This window comes from Melozone crissalis, unplaced genomic scaffold (genome assembly GCF_028551555.1).
Source record: "Melozone crissalis strain CALT ecotype California unplaced genomic scaffold, PUWL_Pcris_2 ptg000036l_1, whole genome shotgun sequence".
NCBI lineage: Eukaryota > Metazoa > Chordata > Aves > Passeriformes > Passerellidae > Melozone > Melozone crissalis.
This window is the reverse complement of record NW_026535814.1, coordinates 10171504-10190340: the sequence shown is the minus strand read 5'-3', so window position 1 is coordinate 10190340 and position 18837 is coordinate 10171504. Positions and strand designations below refer to the sequence as shown.

General features: G+C 44.6%; 1 protein-coding gene across 2 annotated transcripts in view; it reads left to right on the top strand.

Moving 5' to 3' along the window:
- The window catches only part of EGFLAM (EGF like, fibronectin type III and laminin G domains), a 76612-nt gene extending 61592 nt beyond the window's left edge, over nucleotides 1-15020 (top strand). For both annotated transcript variants that reach the window (XM_054283439.1, XM_054283438.1), the window contains exons 16-24: nucleotides 20-131; nucleotides 1685-1801; nucleotides 3970-4150; nucleotides 6464-6487; nucleotides 8612-8690; nucleotides 9554-9697; nucleotides 12171-12254; nucleotides 13415-13518; nucleotides 14035-15020. In XM_054283439.1, coding sequence (XP_054139414.1) covers nucleotides 20-131; nucleotides 1685-1801; nucleotides 3970-4150; nucleotides 6464-6487; nucleotides 8612-8690; nucleotides 9554-9697; nucleotides 12171-12254; nucleotides 13415-13518; nucleotides 14035-14189 — 1000 coding nt within the window. In that variant the 3' untranslated portion in view covers nucleotides 14190-15020. The remainder of the gene's footprint in view (nucleotides 1-19; nucleotides 132-1684; nucleotides 1802-3969; nucleotides 4151-6463; nucleotides 6488-8611; nucleotides 8691-9553; nucleotides 9698-12170; nucleotides 12255-13414; nucleotides 13519-14034) is intronic.
- The last annotated feature ends 3817 nt before the right edge of the window (nucleotides 15021-18837 follow it).

Here is an 18837-nt window from a genome sequence, read left to right as displayed (position 1 = left end):
TTTCTTGCCCTTAAAACAGGAGTGAGGAGCCTGTCAGCCTGGGCCAGTGGCACGAGCTGCGAGTGTCTCGCACGGCCAAGAATGGGATCCTGCAGGTGGACACGCAGAGGCCAGTGGAAGGGATGGCAGAGGTGAGCTCCTGGCAGACTTGTCCTGAAGGCAGCTGTTAGACATGCAAACTGATTGCATGGTAGACTGGACAGTTGCTCTCAAAGCTCTTACCAGCTTAAAACAGTGTACACTTTAGGGTAACATTTTCTTAGGCCCAGAGTTGGGAATTTGTGCGTAAGGTCTTGCCTCTGAGGGCAAGGACACCCATAAAGGCAGGGATCCCACTGGAACCCGACTGTGCCTGCTCCTGACATGGAACTGGACTCCCATTTTTGTTCTGGCTCATATATCCTCCTGAGGTTTTTCTGTTGGCTCTTGTTGTGGCCAAGTCTGTTGAGCAATGTGTGCACTATGAGAGGTGTAATTTGGGGAAGTATCGTGCTGAAAAGTATATGCCCAGTTTTTTTTTACCTCTTCCTGAATGTTGTCCTGGAAAGGTAGGCCTGAAGAGAATTGTTTCTTTGTCTTCTTCTTGCTAAAGTAATTTGCAGGCCAGAGTAAGTGCTGGAGCAGTTAGACAGTTGATGACTTGCTTTTTGTTCTTCACTCACCAAGTGATCATAGTGAGTCAAATTTGTGATAAAGTGAAACTGTACTTGTACCAAGCAGGATATTCACTCTAAGCACTTAAATGCCTGCACAGAGATACATTTTCTGTCTTGATAAAAGTCAAGGCTAGACCTGCATGGGAAATGTCTTTTACCTAGTGGAGAGTGCAGACAGAAAACCAGACTCCAGATCCTGTAGCAAAAAAATCCCATAGCAGAAAAATCTCATAGCAGGCTTTTCAGAAAACTGGGAAACTTTTTTATCAAAACTTTGACTTTTCTTCAAAAATTTAAACAAATTGAAATTCCAGTTGTCTGTCAGGAAACAAATTGAGTGAGAAACATTTGACTGGAGCACTCAAGATTTCTTTAGATAGATGAGTTAAGGTGAACACTCCCATTTTTTTCCTCTTAAGTGCTGCATTGCAATGCTCCAAGAGGAGGGTGACTGGGAACCATGAAGGCACAGAAGCTCCTGCAGGACTGGAGTTACACAGTTATTCTGTATTTAGCTGTTAAATGTCTTCCCATTAACTCCAGGATCCTGAATATTCCCATCAGGTATCCTGAGCAGCTGCTTCTGGTAATTGATGCAAACTCAATGTCTCTTTAATTTAGCCCCATATCTTCCAGTAGGTTATCTCTTAGATGTTGGAAATACTGAGTGAGTCTCTGCTGCATGAACTTTGCTCTGATTTTAGCTTTATGAACCCAATTCTGGTTCCAGATTTACATCACTGTACCTCAAGTCTTTGCAAATATAGCTAGATGTGTAGTCAGAAAACACAATGAGTCATTTTCCTTTCTTTCTTCCTTCAGTATTGCCATTTTGAAATACTTGAGATTTTTCAGCTACTTCTGACAGGGATAGTGTAAAGTCAGTCAAGAGTGTCCCACAATGGCTTTCTTGATTGTACAAAGAAGAAGCATTGAAATAAGCTATAGGACAACTCATGTAGGCTCATCTGAAGATAGAAGCATGGTTCCAGCTACTCTAATAAAATATTATTCTATGTGTCTTGCAGGGGGCTTTTACACAGATTAAATGCAGCTCTGAAATATTCATTGGTGGAGTCCCTAATTATGATGATGTGAAGAAGAACTCTGGGATACTCAGACCCTTCAGTGGGAGCATCCAGAAGGTGTGTGCCCAGAGAAACACACTGTGGGCATTTATTTCTGTTGTATCCATGCATGCTTTTTGTGCAAACCTGCCATTATTCGACTGGCAATATTCAAAATAATCAAGGATTTCTCCTCAGGAGCCCAACATGAAGTGGTTAAATTATTATTTCACAGTGAAAAGTCTGCCTAGTGCATCTTACACCACCATGGAGATGAGCACCATACTGCTTTCCCCTCTTACAATGTTATATGAGGCACATAAATGGAGGAGATGTTTTCCATTGTTAGCAGACCTTAGGGATGATGTTCCCGTGTGGTCACCTCAGCATGCGTGCAGTTTGTAAAGGCCTAGTAAATCATCAAATGAAAGTGCAAGCTGAACTTACATTTTTCTTTCTAAACATACCTAAAATAATTGGATAAAGTTGAAAGGTTGGCCCTGAATCCTCACAGTGTTAGAGGAGTGAATTGCATCAGATTAGTGCAAAGAAATAACAAATAACCCCACAATTTTAATAGTAGGGTTTTTTTAAAAAAAAAATAATTTAAAGCTCTACAGTTAACAATTGCTCCAGGATAGAAAAATAATTGTAGTTCAGTGTAAATGGTTCAGTCACTCAGTCTGACACTTTTTACTGCCTTTGTCAGCTGTCCAGCAGAAAGCACGAAGTTCAGGAAAACTGAGGGAGTGAATAATAGTGATAGGAACAGGTCAGACATGTGAAGATCATTGGGAAGGTAGACTTGACTAAACACAATGTATTTTGGGATGCAAGACAGAGACCCTGGGAGCAATTAACAGAGGTTACAATTACAAGGTCAGGGGTTGTACAATAAAGGCACTGATAAGTATTGGGAAATGCAGAGTGTGAGCCTTTATCTCTATGATGTAGTTAGTAAGGTGGATTTGTATTCTCAGAGGCATGAATGGGATGTCAAGGAAAAGTACTGCCTGCCTTTTGGGCGCTGGGAACATTTGGTTGCCTTCTTTACACATGGTAGGATTTTGGAAAACTATACAGAAACAGAGCTACAAACATCACCAAGTACTGGAAAATATGCTGTGCATAGAAAGACCTAAGATCACAATACGTTTAGTTTAGTTAGATAAGTCTGAGAAGTGACTTTATTGTGGTCTTCTAGTTCCTAGATAAGGATGAGATTTCTTTGGATACATGGTCATGGAATTATGCAGAAAAAGACATTATGAGAGACAAGGGCTGAAAACTGAATAGAAGTTTAAAACAAAAGATGTGTTTTTATGAGTGGAGGCTTGTTAACCTCTGCAACAAAATTTTGAAAGAAGCTGAAAATATAATGGAGTCTTCCCTGGTTCATTACATGACAGGACTGGATATTTTTTCTGCTGTTAGAGTTGTGTGCTCTTCTCTGGTCTGGATCCCTTAAGGTGCATTGTCCAAGTTATCAGGAGCCAGAGCAGCTATTGCCTTTCTCAGTCCTGGCTTTAAAATCTATTGTTTGTAAAGATGTACTTATTTTGATGTAGCTGAGATCAGATGCTGTGCCTGCATGCAATCTCTCTTGCTGAGATGTCAGCTGAGATATACAAATGTTGGTTTATTTTGGAGAACATATGCTGCTGACATATTGGAAAAATCCCAGCATTTAGCAGTTCTCTTCCATTTATATACAAACAGTTTTGTGAAGTCATTATTTATGTTTTCCATTCATCTTAACTCTAGCTTCTTTCAGGCAAGATGAGATACTAGAAAGCAATAGAAAATGTGAAAAACAAGCTGTTCTGTTTAGTATTTCTGTTGTCAACACTCATCTCCTGGGGGGTTTTCTGATCTCAGAAATGCTTTTCCTCAGCAGCACTCATCTAATTTTACCATCCCAGCTCACAGTTCAGCTACAAGCAGTATTGCACCACTGTTCAGGCAAGGGCCTGAAAATTCCACACAGCTTCACCCCTTATAGGGGTTGCCTGAGGCTGTTTCACAGGACACAAAAGAGATTATTCTCCAGGGCATCAGGAGGAGCAAAAGTATGAGTTGGACCTCTGCAGCTGGAAAACACACAAGAATAGGATTTGGCCAAGCTTTGAGAGTTACATTTCAATGAAGTCTTTCAGAGGAATCATCTAACTAGCAGTAGGATACTCTGGATTTGGAAGTTTTAACATTGTCTTTTCACACCTTTTTTTTTTTTTTTGAACATATAGATTATCTTGAATGACCGGACAATTGATGTGAAACAGGATTTCAGTTTTGGAATCAACCTGATAAATGCTGCCCACCCCTGTGTGACCTCACCGTGTGCCAATGGAGGCACCTGTGTTCCCAAGAAGGACAGCTACGAGTGTGACTGTCCCCTAGGCTTTGATGGGCAGCACTGCCAAAAAGGTAACAAGGGCTGGATATCAACCCAGGGGTCAGGAGCTGATCACAAAAATAAGGAAGATTTAGCACCTGCAACTGCTACTGTACACATGCCTTTAAATAGAAAGCCTGGAGGCCAGAGCACCTCTATTATCTGTGCACTTTCCATGTATCTAGGGAAGAATTTGTTTTGTTATTTAGGAATGTGGTAACTGTTATCCCAGCACGGGGCTAGGATCCATAGATAGCAGCCTGGTATCTGGTTGCTTATGGTGAACAACACTGAACACTCACACTTGGTACACATCCCACCTTGTGCCGTGCAGTGCAAAGGGGGAATTCCTGCCAGGGTCCTCCAGCCAGCAGTTATGTTACATCCTGAAGCATGGGCATGGATAGCCCTTGTAATTTTATCTGCCATACAACTGAGAGCAAACGCTGCTCTCACACACAGAAGGGTCTGCCCCTGTTCTAGGCACTGACTGCTCTGATGGAGAGATTGCACCATCTGCACAGATCCTGCCTTGGTGGGGCAAAGGAGACCACCAAGGAGAAAACTCATCCACGTGCACATTATTCTCTTTTCTTTGGAGCCACTGTAATAGTTTAAACTCTAGATTCAGGAAAGGGATAAGATTGCAAGAGAAGTGTTTAAAAACTGTGCTTTGGGTTATTCCACTAGATGGAGTCTTTTTACTTCTGTCAAGCTTGATCTTAAAAAATTCCTGAGGGGAGGTTTTGTAATGTAACAGTAAACTCGGTTCAAAAGAGCTGGCTGACATTATTGTCTTCACCCACTGCTTCATTTCTCACAGTCATAAACTTCAAAGTTAAATGTAGTGGTTTTGGTTAAATTGGAATGAATATATTGGCTATTTTTTCAAAACAGACAATATCTTAGAACAAAAGCATTATAATAAAATGCAATGCGAGAAACCTCTTTGCTTACGTTGTTGTGGTCTAACTAAGAGCTGGAACAACGTCATTTACACTGGCTTTTTTGTAGAGATGCAGGAGAATTGGGATTTTGACTTTCTAGGTATGTGCAGGGTGCTAAATTCCTGAATTCAAGATGATGTCTGCAGCAGTACCAACACGTGTCCCAGGGCAGTCATTCACGGGAATGCTTTGCAGCCGGGTGAGTGACTGCCTGCCTGTCTGGTGGGCAGTGCTGGGGCTGCAGCTCCCCACCCCTGCTCAGCTCCTGGCCTGTGCTGAGCCCAGGGAACAGTGTCTGAGCTCGTGCTACCAGCAGTGGTGCCACTTGGCTGGCATGTCCTCCCTGTTGTCACCTCAGTGGATGTCCAGGCTTTCAGAGACAGTCTGAAGCACTTTTGCCTATGACTTAGCCAGATGCTGGGTGCTGCTGCCTATGTGAATCCAATCTTTATTCATTTTTAAGGGTGTCCAAAAGCATGAGCCAGCTGGTTTCTGTTCCTGATACCTGTGGCTCCTATTCAGGTGCAGCTCAACCTCCCTGAACTCGTGCAGCCTCAGCTGCCCGAAAAAATGGAAAGGTTTTCTGATAGATGGGCACAGAGCATGGAGTTGCTGCTGAACCTCAGCCTTGATGAGAACCACCTGAAACAGATTCCTCAAAATAATCCTTACCTGTGTCTCTGTTGGGATGTAGACATTGTTAAAGTGAGATGCACATCTGTGTCACTTCTGTTTCACCACAGGGTTTTGGTTAGTGCACTCAGAAGATATGTGAGGTGAAGGTGCTGTCTCCATCCTTCTTGGTGATAGGCTGTTGTAAAAAAACCTAAAAAACAAAGTGCTTTTGATGGAGCTCACCTCATTGGTCAAAATTATACACACCACTTAAAACCTCAAATAATGCTGGTATGAAGTATATGAGATATTCATTCATATTGTAATGGATCATTTGCTGAAAATTCAGTAGAGTTTTTGCTGGCATTGCTAAGTTTTATATCTTCTGTCCAAGCTGGAGGAGTGCTAAAGATATTTTTATACTTTAACTGTAAGATAGAATAGAACAGAAAACTCTTGTTTTCTCTTGGCTAGAGCTGATCCCTGGGTAAAATCTGGTGAGTCACTGAGATTTGAGAAACAGGACTAGCAGAAGAATTTGCTGCTGGTCCCACCTGTTTGTCCCTTTGTGTGTTTTGAGCAGACAAAGATAGATACTTGGAGCAAACCAGTTATGAAAATGGTACTACCTTCACAGATGATTGTAGCCACTTATGCAAATGTTAGGTGGGAGATTACACATTTGTGGAAAAGTGGATATGAAATTGGGCTAAAGGCGATTTTTATGCTTTAGAATAATAAACCCAGAATGTTCTTGTTTTGTTTTGTGCTGACTCATTGCAGAGTGTGGAAGTTACTGCCTGAACAGTAAGTACTGCAAATTGTGTGAAAACTGCTCTGTCATTGTGTGTTTGTCGGGATGCTGGGTTTCCATTGAGCCTGTCAAGTTTCTGTCATTAAGCCAAAATATTTTCTAAGGTTATATAGTACTTCCTTAAACATCATGCTGTTGATATTTCAAACTTCATCCAACGCATTTGCCAAGCTCAGAACAGTGGCTATAGAGCTGTCCCTGTATTTGCAGAGCAGAGGGCCAGGTAGCTGGCTGAGGGTTTAGTGTTGTGACTTGAGGCTGCCCTGCAGTCCAGAACTCACACCTGCTTGGCATGAGGGCTTTGGTGCTGGTCTGCTGAATCATGATGAGCAAAGAATGAAGGTGTGTAGTCCTAGATCTCCTTACTGGCTCTGCTCCCTTGCAACTGCAAAGATCCTGGCTGCATCAAGGGCACTGCTAAAATTTGCTTGTTTTTCTGCACTCAGACTCAGAGAAACAAACAAAGAGCAAGCAGAGGTAAATGCCCATTAAGCTCTCTAGAGGAAATCAGAGTACTCTGGCACAGGCAAAGGTGGCTGCATGGCATGGGCACCTTCCCTTGCTCAAGGCAAGAGCAGTGGGGCTCCAGTGCAGGATGTGGAGGGACAACAAGGGCTCCTTTCATGCTCTGCTGCCATCAGAGGCTGTCCAGTGCAAGAAGTGTCAGACCTGGCGAGGAATGTTTGGCCAGTGTAACACAACTTTCTGCAATCTTCCAACGCCATTGGCAGACTGCAGGCTGGACATGGCCTGTGGTGGTTTCTTTAGACACATTAGGCAGCTTTCCTGATTTCACTAAGGATGAAAACAGTCATTCATCACTATCTAAAATTCTCAGTCTTGGCACCTAGAGCTAAATTTCATATTACTGTTGCTGGCTGCCAGACACACCAATTGTTGCATATCTGTGTCACAGTGAGCTCTGAAAGCCCAGACAGACCCTGTGTTGCGTAAAGAAAGCAAGCATCCTTGCCCTGGAAAGCTTGAAATTTATATAGATGGGATTAGCTGTGGGTTGAAGGGATTATTCCTCAGTAAGAAAATAGGATGAAGGCACCTATTTTAAGTAATTTATACAACTAGCTTATATTAATGCAGCAGTCAGTTATGGGAGATCAGCAACAAACTGTAGGATGCTCACTCAACAAAAAAATCTGTTTGGGCCGGTGCCCATAGCCTGGTGAAGGGCTCTGTATCAGGGATGTTCTGTGGTTTATGTCACACAGCTGAGTTATTTTGCCAAAGTCTTCTCTGTGGGCAGCAGTGCACCCACTCCAGTTCTGGCTGCAGTGTTTGCCACTGTCCCAGCCATACACCATAGGGGCACCTGGGGCTGTCCCTAGAGAAATGCTGTATGGGGGACACAGAAGAAGACCCCCAAGGCTACACTGCAGTGTTGAGTGCACCAAAGGGCTCCACAGCCTCTGCCATGCAGCCTTTAGCATAGCCCCGGCTGTTTTCAATAGACTAAAGTGATGTGGGGCTCTGTGACTGCTCCCTGAGACAGCCTGCCCCCCACACTGCACCCCAGGGCTGAGCTCTGGGCAGGCAGCAGCCACTCAGGGCAGTCACAGACACTGAAACAGAAAACAGGGGCAGCTCACAGGTTGTGTGTGCTGCCTCAGCCTCCTTGGCAGGGTGAGAGGTCCCTAATGTGCTCTGCATGTGGTGCTCTGTTAGCAGCTGGGGAGGAGTTTCTCAGCCTATAAACAAAGGTGGTTAATACACAGTCTTTGGCAAGAGGGAGTGTTGGAACACATAGAGAATCAAGGAATGTGGAAATGGGGGTAAAGAGAAAATTTGCAATGTTTTCCCAATGCTTCGTAATTTTCTGCACTAACATTTGTAGTGGAGCAATACATTAGGCTCCTGACATGGAGGCTGTAAGCAGAGGGACTGTCAGCCATTTAAACTCCCTTAACTGCTGCCCCTACATTTGGGCAAAATCTGGCAGTGCCTGTTTGCAGAGCAGTGTGGGTTCAGCTCAGTTCTGTGCCACTGGTAGGTACCTGCCACTGCAGCAGTAAATCAGTAATAGAGTCGTGTCACATTTTTTCCTTCCATTTCCAAGTCAGCTATCTGACACTTATCTTCATTTTGTTGTATTTACTTCTCAGCCATTACAGAAGCAATTGAAATCCCACAATTTATTGGTCGCAGTTACCTCACATATGATAATCCAGATATCCTGAAAAGGTAATGTATCTCCTGTAGACCTAATTATTCTGTTTCTTAAATGTTATAATGTTAGGAGCCTTATGTGAGAGAAAGTAGTATATGTGCATGTTTTAAGCTGTACTTACAATATTTCTAACTGTACTTCTGCCATATTTTTAAATTTCAGGGGAAAATACATTTTAAGTGCATATCCTTGTGGCTTAGTTTATTATACTTGTGCATCTTGCAGCCTGTCAAGAAACAGGGAGAGGGGCTGGTTTTCCTTGAGGGCAAAGAATAGCCATACGGGGCTTGTGTCTCAAAAGAGACTAAGGACCTTAACTCCTTTTTAACTCCTGCTTTAGCCTAACATTTAGATTCTCAAGGTTACTTTTTTGACCTCTTCCTATCCTAGAACATCCCCACATTCCAGCAAATTTTGGCTTGTTTCAACAAATTCCTCCATCTACCTTTATTTCAGTCACTGAGTAGAGAAGGGTTCACCAGCGTCCTCACCTCCCACCTACTGGGACTTACTGATTTGCCCTTCTAATGCTCCTTCCTCTGGCTTCTGAGGGCATCACAGCTACTGGGCATTCTCAAAATCTGCTTTTTGGGCTAGATTTCACACTAGGCTAGTGGAATAAAAGGATTTTCTCTTAATTGTATGGGATTACCTTGCAGTTATTGTGTAGAGAGATGAGTTAAATTCCCATGCTCTGAAATGATGGAAATGGGGATGTGAGCCAGAATCCTTCACAGATCAGCATGTAAATGAGTTGCAGGAGAGTAACCCACTAGACCAGCAGAGACTAAATACTGCATCATCTTTTATGCCTTTTTGAAAGAAGACTGGCACAATTTAGTATTTTACTATTATTTCCTTCTTCTGCATTAAACAGGGTATCAGGAACAAGAACGAACGTGTTCATGAGGTTTAAAACCACAATGAAGGAAGGCCTTTTGATGTGGAGGGGAAACAGTCCCATGCGACCCAACAGTGATTTCATCTCTCTAGGCCTTCAGGAAGGAGCATTAATATTCAGGTGAGCTTTTCTTTCCCTTGTTTGTGTAACACACAGGGCTCAAAGGAATTGCTGCAACACATACAGTGCACTTGTCCTTTGGCACAGTGTGAGACACTCTCATCCTCAAAGTTTTGTTCAATGATGGTTCCCATTTGCTGTCTGGGAGGGAATGTAAGTTGAATAGGTGATGTGCTGCAAGATTTGCATCACTCCTCCTTCCCAGTTTTTCAGGTACCAGGGCGTTATTGTGATTTTCTGAAAGCCTTCTTATGAGGGGGTGAATACTCTTGGTAAGCCCTCCCCATACCCATTAAATCTGTCTCAGGCGGAGCAGGGCAGGGCTGGCAGGGGACAAAGACAAACTTTGGTGGTGCCACTGCTCACTGTGGGCTCACCCTTTGCCAGACAGTGCACACAGGAGCAGGGCTTCCACCACCCCAAACCCCCAGATATCCTGCCCTGTGACGCACACACACAGCTGTCACCACACCTTGTTTCTGCCACCATCCACAGAATCATTAATTAAGCAGTAATACCGCTGCCAAAATGGTGAAACTGGGGAGTGTTGGGAAATGCTGGGGTCTTGCTCCAGCATCTCTTTCTCCCTTGCAGTCACTCAGGCACACCCTGTGCAAGTCTTTGCATGGTGCTTTTTTGGGAGTCCTGTGTTTTGAAAGGCTTGTGCACCTCATGGTGCTCCTTTAGGTTGTGTTAGACAAACACTGAAACAGCAAATCACAGATGCCATCACTGTCATGGATTGTTGTGAGATACCATTGATCATGTGGCAGAGAGTATTATTCAAGCTATTTTTTTTTTACTTTACTTAACTGGCTGCTCTTTGCTACCATGAATGTATAGATAAGTTGCACATTTCTATTTAAATTAATTTCTTTTAAAGCTTTTTTTAAAAATGTGATTTAACAGTGGTTAACTTGGCAAAAACTCTTAGTTTCCTCATTGATTTATAAACAAGGAACTGACTCTGCAGAAGGGGTGTGTTGTTTAAATGTCTTTGGAAGGGACTGTCTTTCTAGCATGCATGATACTAAGTGGCCACTCTGTTCTGTTTCCAAAACACAGTGCAATTTTTATTAGGTTGTTGCTCTTCCTCAGAGGTAGTCAAAAGCTTTAGTCCAAACCAGCTGAATTTTACTGAAATATTTGTACGTTCCACATTAATTTAGGAAGGTGAAAAATTAATCTACCAAAATAAAACCCTCATAAGCCATAACTGCTTACTGAAGGGGAGCATCGGAGAAGATGGTGAAAGGACAAATGCAGAAAAAAAATTCTGAAAGCTTGATCCTCATGCTAGATTTTCATCTTTTGAGAGGTGAAGTCAAGAGACTATCAGGGCTGTGAATTTGTCTGAAGAATTTTCCTGCAGTTCAAGTTTAGATGTCTGTGTTCTGATCCAATTTGAAATCCAAACCACACTTCTACTTTCCCATTTTCTATGGCCTTATTCCCTGTACAGTGTACTTACTGCTAGAAATTCTTTCTGTTGCACCCTGCTTCTGTCAAAGGTTACTCCACTGTTGTAGGGAGATAGCTGTTGTAGTGGGATTCATAAGGGATATGAATCTCATTTATGTTATCAAAGGTCTAACATTTTGGTGCAGTCCTGAACACTCAAATCCTCTTGTTGTTTTTGACCTAGACTGGTGTCTGCATCCTGGGTAAAAGGGGGTGCTTGCCTGAGACTCACTTAAACCCCTGGAGAGGACACAAATTTAGGGTAACCAGCTTGCACTGGACAGCTCACAGTTTAATGTGCTGTTCTTCAGAACCTCAGCCTGGCCATGAGTTCATTCCATGTTCAGTCTTTTTTGGAGAGATGGTGATGTTGGCTTTAATCCCTCCTGCTTTGTACAGGCTGAAGTCCAGCAGCAGCTAGCTCATCCGGAGCACTCAATAGCTCACTGTGCTGTAGCAGCTACTTCTCTTTTGTTAAGGTTGGCCCAAGCTTCAGGGACCCAGAAATTAAGATGCCTGAAGTGTAAACATGATGGGGACATTATATCTGCTGAGTTATTTTAGTAGAAGCACGCACAAAGAAATAATTAGAGTGGCAAGCTGAAGCAGCTGCATTTATTAGACTTCATCTTTTCTAACATCACAGGTCTAAACCTTCCCTATATTTCAGACGGTTTGTAGACCAATTATGGGTTGCATGCTTATTTGGTCTTGCAGAAATTTATTTATTTGCCATATTTGGAACTGTAGATCACTGACCTTGAGAGTCACCTGCTTTGGGGAAGAATGGCCATGCAGAGGCTCTCATCCTGCTCCCATGGGAAGGTGGTGATGGCACCCACTCTGACTCAGGGAGTTCTCCTGCTTGTCCATGAGACTGACTTTACAAAATAAGAGCACTGCTGCTGGGACTCCACTGCTTGCCCCAGAATCTGAGCCAAAAGGGAGTAAGGATGCCTGAGCAGGTCCTTTCAAGGAAGGCAGTAACATTTCAATTTTTTTTTAACTGTAGCTACAATTTGGGCAGCGGCATTGCCTCCATCACAGTGAACGGCTCTTTCAGCGACGGCCGGTGGCACAGAGTCAAAGCTGTTCGGTGAGTGGGCAGGCTCCATCTGGGGGGATCTGGGTGGCACAGAGCCAGAGCTGTTCAATAAGTGGGCAGGCTCCATCTGGGGGGATCTGGGTGGCACAGAGCCAGAGCTGTTCAATAAGTGGGCAGGCTCCATCTGGGGGCACCTGGGGGCCACCCTGCCATTAAAGATGCTGGTTGGTGTCCCTGGGGGCTGGTGGGGTGTGAATCACTGCGGCTCCACACTCACACCTCGCTTAGGAGTGGAGCTGTTAGCAGCTTGGCTGTTTCAGGATGAAGTGCACAAGGATTGCTGTGTTTGAGGTGACAGTGCCAGCTCGGCACAGCTCAGGGCAGGCTGCCAAAATCATGCAGGGCTATTCTGGGGCTGTGACAGACATTCTGTTAAACCCGTACCATTTCGGTCAAGAGTATTTTTCTTTAATGTCTGCATTTTAAAATTCCCTGGTGAGCGTTTTGTGGGCTGGCACAAGCATTGGAGCACAGACAGTGTAAACCTAGTTTTTCTATTTGGAGGAGGTGCAGACATCTTGCCGTGCATATATAACTCATATTTATAACTCATTACCTCATGGGAGGCAGCTGTGTCCAGCAGGGAAAGCATACATCCCTCTCTTTATGAGAGGTTGATTCCCTGGAAATCACATTTAGCTCAACTTGTTACCAAATTCAGGGAGAATAGGACCCATCAAGTAGCTTTCCTGTTAATACTGTTATTAACCATATGTAAAATATCTCTAGTGAGTAACAAAACTGCCTAAAAGTAAGTTTTACCATAGCTTGCCCATTTTTCCCTGGTGTTGAAACTTCTGCTCTTCACTTTTAACATTATATTTGATTTTTAACAATAGGTCAGAATGTGCCCTTCCCCTCTGTCCCCTACCTGTACAATCTGATTATTTTCCAGCACTTTCTGCTCTGAAAATGTGTCCTGCACACTTTGCAGGTCTTTTACATCTATAAAAAAAAATCCTAAAACCTGAAAAGTCTGGATGGCCTGAGTACACTGTGTCTGTGGGGCTTCCCATTTCCATCCAAGCCTTCACCATGAGCCCAGCTCAGCTCTGAGTTGCTGTGGTCTCCTGGCAAGTGGAAATGCCACTGCTCCTCCTCCCTTCTGACTGTAGGCTGGATGAATGAGAGTGGTTTGCTTTTTGTTTCAGGGATGGACAGTCTGGCAAAGTAACCGTGGACGATTATGGTGCCAGGACCGGTAAATCCCCTGGGAAGATGAGGCAGTTAAATATCAATGGAGATCTCTACATAGGTGGGTGCTAATTATTCACATTCAGGACACATAAGTGAGGTCAGCTGCAAGGCAGGGCTGTCCAGCTCTGTCCAGCTCCTGGTGGAGGTGTCACAGAGCAGCCTCCAGTCTGCCACAGGAGTTTTGTGTGAGGAGGCCTCTCTGAGTGGAACGGGGGAATGGGAATCAGGAGGGATGAGCACTATAGGACACCCTGTGTACTCCTGGCAGGTACACAGAGAAACAGCCAGAGGCAGCTAGAAACCCCACACCTGGGCACAAGCTGACTCAGCTCTTACTGATGATACAATTTCTGAAATAAATAATTAGTGTCCTAATTCATTACCTCCTGCTTATCCCCTCTGTAGTTTCAAGTGCTTAAAACCGTTACTTAAAACAACACAAAGCAACCTATAAATCAAAATTCCCTTCTGAGTTGCATTACTAGGGGTGGCATTGCTGGGTGTGCAGCCTGCCAGGCAGGAGCAGAGGCCCGAGCTGGTGAGGAGGAGTTTCTGAGAGCTGCCTTTCCCGCAGGGGGCATGAGGGAAATCGCCCTGCACACGAACCGGCAGTACCTGCGCGGGCTGGTGGGCTGCATCTCCCACCTCACGCTCTCCACTGACTACCACATCTCGCTGGTGGAGGATGCTGCCAACGGGAAGAACATCAACACGTGTGGGACCAAGTGACAAGAGCGGGACCCCGGTGCTGAGGACCCGTCGTGTGCGTGCGTGTGTGGCTGAGCGGGAGCCGGCTGACACCGACCCCTGCAGCCAGACCATGCTGCCCGTCTGGGAAGGTGACAAAGCCAAAGGGAAACCCAAAAGCAAGGAAAAAAAAGAACATTATTCCCCTCTCATTCCCTCTCCTTTCCTGTCCAAATGAAACCAAGCATTTTGTGTATGAACCGTGCCCTCTACCCCTTAAGTGTTTAGTGAGTGCTAAGGGTTGTGCATTAGTGCAAACGGCAAAGTGTGATGTTACGAGTAGCTCAGTGACTGTGTTTTGTGGTCCTTAGGTTATCTTTTGTAGTATCAGAGGAAGCAACCTTGAAACACCTGCAATCATCCCACCCTGCAGTGATACAGTGACTGTGCTGTTCAACAAATGCACCATCGGGCAGCATACTCCTGCATTCACATGTGGGTTCTGGAACAAGCTGTTCTCCCTACCACTCTCTGATTTAGCTAAATTATGTTTCATCCTGTGTAGCAGGATAACAGTTACAATGACTGGTTTCAAAACATTGTTGTTTGTTGAGGAGGAAAGTTCTTACAAGTCTACTTTTTTATTACAAGCAACAAAAAAAATGAACCAATTTTGTAGAAGTAATTTTATACTTGTCTATTTTTTATAGCACCAGCAGCAGACCTGCTTACATGGCATCACTTTTAACATCTACATGTACTATACAATTAGCTCTTTGCACACTTTCCTAAAAATAGAAAAGTGACCTGTGGCTTAATGTCTGTATTATACAGTTTTAATGGGGATATTTGTGAGTTATGACCAGTTTTACATTTGACTCTTTTTGTTCTGTAAATTTTGACAGTTTAAAATTGTACATTATGAAGCTTTCCTGTCTTAAACAGATTAAAAGATTAGGAAAAAAAAGGAGCAAATACTTGCTACTGTGGTATTATAATTTTATTTTTTTTTTTAGAAAAGTGAGAAAAGCTATTGCAAGAGACCTTGCTAGGTCACAGTCCTCTTAAAATGTTATGTTTTCTAGGCACTGGACCAGCACTTGCACAACCTTGATTGCCAAAGTATAATTTAAGCAGGCAAACAGAGTGCTGTTGAGACACTGAAAGAGTGGTCCAGAATTTCATAACTTGGAGATTTTTCTTCCTTAATTCTCTGTTCAAAGTGGATGAGTGAGCCTGTGAAGGGGCTGGGGGGAGGAAGAGAGACCAGCCATGCAGCAGGGCACCCCACAGCCTGCCGTGCCTGTGGCAGGGGAGCCACAAACTTCCCCAGGGGCACAGGCTCATCGGAATGCCTGTGAGCTGAAAGGACCTGATGTGGTGAAAGCAATGGATGTGAGGAGGTTCCGGCTGCATTTTTAGTGTGCTCAGAGTGCTCCTGGCCCCCTGAGAGCTCACACACATTCCCTAGATTCAGCCCATCTACACCTAGATAATGGTACAGACAAATTCCTGCCAAGGATACCCCAGCTCCTGTCCTGCATGCTAAAGGGACACCCTGATCTCTTAGATGAAAGATCTTGTGCTCCTTAAAGTAGCAGTGGTCAAAAACAAATGCAGGCACTTACTACAAACAGAAAATAAAAGGAAAATGGCAGCGGTGGTGCCATCATGTGATGTGCACCTGTGTCTGCCCCCTGTTCAAATGATACTTTGGGAGAAAAAGTCTGTAGAAGACACAGACTTCAGCTTGCAGAGGAACTGGAGACACTCATGGCTCTCCTCCCAGGAGAAGCAAAGTTTTGTTTGGCTTGGGAGCCCCATGGGGAAGGAGAAATCCTCTATGGCTGGGAAAAAGCATGATAAAATATACCAGATCAAGATGTGCCTTTTAAACAAAAGTAAATGGAATTGGATGCCTTGGGATATAAAAGGAAAATGTGTAGAGTTGGAAAAGGAGTGAAAACTAAAATTTCTGGAGGCTGAAGATTTTTTTGTCTACTCAGTGTAGCCCTGTGGGAGTGGCCTGACACAGCCTTGGGTCGTGTCTGAGCTGCTGGCTGCCTGAGAGGGAAAATTCACATCCTATGAGCTTGAGGGGTTTTCCAGACGCTAGTGACCTGTCGTGACCTGGCACAGAGTAGGGAGATTTGTCTGGCTGTACCCCTGATCCTCTGGACATGCTGGGCTGCTGTGGATGGGGCTCTACCGTGGTGCACAAACAGCATCATCCTCTGCTCTGTCTTACGTGCCTCGCCTTTCCCATCCTTTCGTTCCTGTCACAGAGTTTGGAGACCAGTTCCAAGACAAACATCTGGTGGGAGAGGTCTCTATTTTAAGATAATTTACTGCAGAATACCGGGTGCTTTGGTACGAGGCGGTGCTTCTCCAAAACAAAAGCAGCTCTTCTGAAATGTCGGGCAGGGAGGGGCTTGGGTAGGAAATACCTCTGTCGTTGCTGTGGGAAAAGAAGAGCAGCTCCCCATATGCCTGATTCCAACTCTGCCTATCAGAATTCGGGACTGGCAACATCACCCTGCAGTAGTGCAGGCTGAGCAGGAGCAGTGCAACTGCAGCGGTGCAGGCCGAGCAGTTTAAATAGTTAAAAAAAGGATCCTTCCTGCATCCTTCTAAAGACAGTCTGAGAAACATCCCTCTTGTACGTCTCCGCTCTTCCTGTATAGCTGGGGCATGGGTTTCCACTGTGGTTTCCACTTCAAGGGCTGAACAGGAGACAGATACAAGAAAATCAGGAACATCTGACCACATGTGGAGGCTCTGCCCCTCTCACCCTCTGCCACCCTCCCCACTGACGCAGGGTCAGGGAAGGAGAAGGGAAAGGTGGACAGGGAATGGCAGAGTGATTAGTCATTTTCGCAGGAACTGGCCTGCATGTGCTGCTCTCTGTCTCCAGGAATGTTTATTAGGCACATTACTCATTGCTTGGGCTGACTCAGATGCAAGGCATGACCCCAGTGCTGAGCAGGGTAAGCTCCTGCCAGTTGGAGCCGTGTCCCTTTTGCTGCAGCTACCTGAGCAAACCAACAGAGAAGGCAACAGCCACAAGGCCACCAGGTAAGAGCTTGTACCTCTCTTTGCAATTTAATCTCCTTCCTTAAACTGCAGCTCTTATTTTTCTTACTAGTTTTCCACATTATTCCCAGAACATGTAACATTCCACTTGGTAGGGCTGAACACCTGCCTTGGTGCCAGCTTTGGTGGGCTGAGTCAGGCTTTGTGCTGAGCACTGGCTGCTGGCTGGAGCTGCTTGCTGCTTGCCCCTCACTCTGCCAGGGCAAAGTGTGTCCTGCTGCTGTCCACCACTCCTCCATCTCCGTGGGAACCAGCTGCTAGGAGTCAGCAGTTAGGTTTAATCTGCTTCATCCTAAAGGAAAATAAGGATAAAAGAAAAAGAAAGCAAGTCCAGGGGTTCTAAAGCCAGATGGGACTTAGCAATGCTCCCTATGGTTGGAAAATCCTTGCTGCACTGGGTTGTCCTGGGTCAGCTGGAGCTCATTTCCATCCCAGTCCTCCCAGCTTGGCCCCAGGGAGCAAAAGAGTGAAGAGGAGGAGGAGGAGGAGGAGGAGGAGGACGGGGCTGCCAGGGTTGGGAAATTGCCCATTCCCAGGATGGAGTATTACCCTGAAATAGCTGCCTATTGTAAAAGTTGCTATTTTGTCAGCCAGGCTTTCCTTTTGAGAAAAAGTTTTCATTCTGTTTGCATGGCAAAGTAAGCTGGGTGGAAAATGTATTGTTCCAGCTCTGCATGTTCAGCTGCCTCCACGACAGCATCACCCCTCAAGGGGAAAATCTCCTCACTTTGAAGGAGTAGATAAGGTACAGTCCTGGTTTACTCAGGGAGAGCAACAGCCACATCCCATCAGACAGATATGTCATTTATCACCATTTAATTTCTTGGGTGGTGGAGGGTGGGGTGGGGGTGTTTCCCTTCCCCAACTCTCTCCCACTCCATTTTTCATTGGTTTGAGTCATTGTGGGCACTGTGATGTTGTGACCTTGATTCTGCTCTTAGGCATTTCACTCATGAATTACAGCCTGGAGCCAGCACCTGTGGTCACTGCATCTCTGCAAGGTCCTGGCTGTCTGTCCCTGTGGACAGGACTGGCTCATCTGTGAGTGCCTTCTTGTCAAGCCCCTTGTGATGGAGACTGCCTGGCAGCGCTGTGACCGACTGCCCTGATTTCTTTTGAATATCCATTCACTGTCACAGCATTTTCCTTTGTTCATTGTGCACTAAGACAAAGACGACATTGTTCCTCTTCCCCTGCTCTTTCTTTTTAAATTTTCCCTCAGTCTTTCTTTCTAGGAAAACAACCGTGCCAGTTCTTTCAACACCATCCCCACAGGCCATTTTTTCCAGCACTTTTTGTTACTGAGATATATGGAGAAGCATGGAAGAAATAGAGCTGCAGAGCACGGACACCCCATGTTCTGTCTCAGAAAATAGCAGCTTTCCAACCCAATTTTTTGTTTTGCAGACTCTTAAATAGTTTCTGTTGGCAGTAGTGGCAGCCTACATCATCACTTTTTGTTGACATGGCAGAATTTTCCTAAATTTTTCTGTCTTTTGAAAACATGGGAAGAGCAATATCTAATATTTTCTTTACCATTTCACTTGCTTCCATTTTTTTTCCCTCTCTACAATTTTTAGTTTTGGTGTCAGCAAAG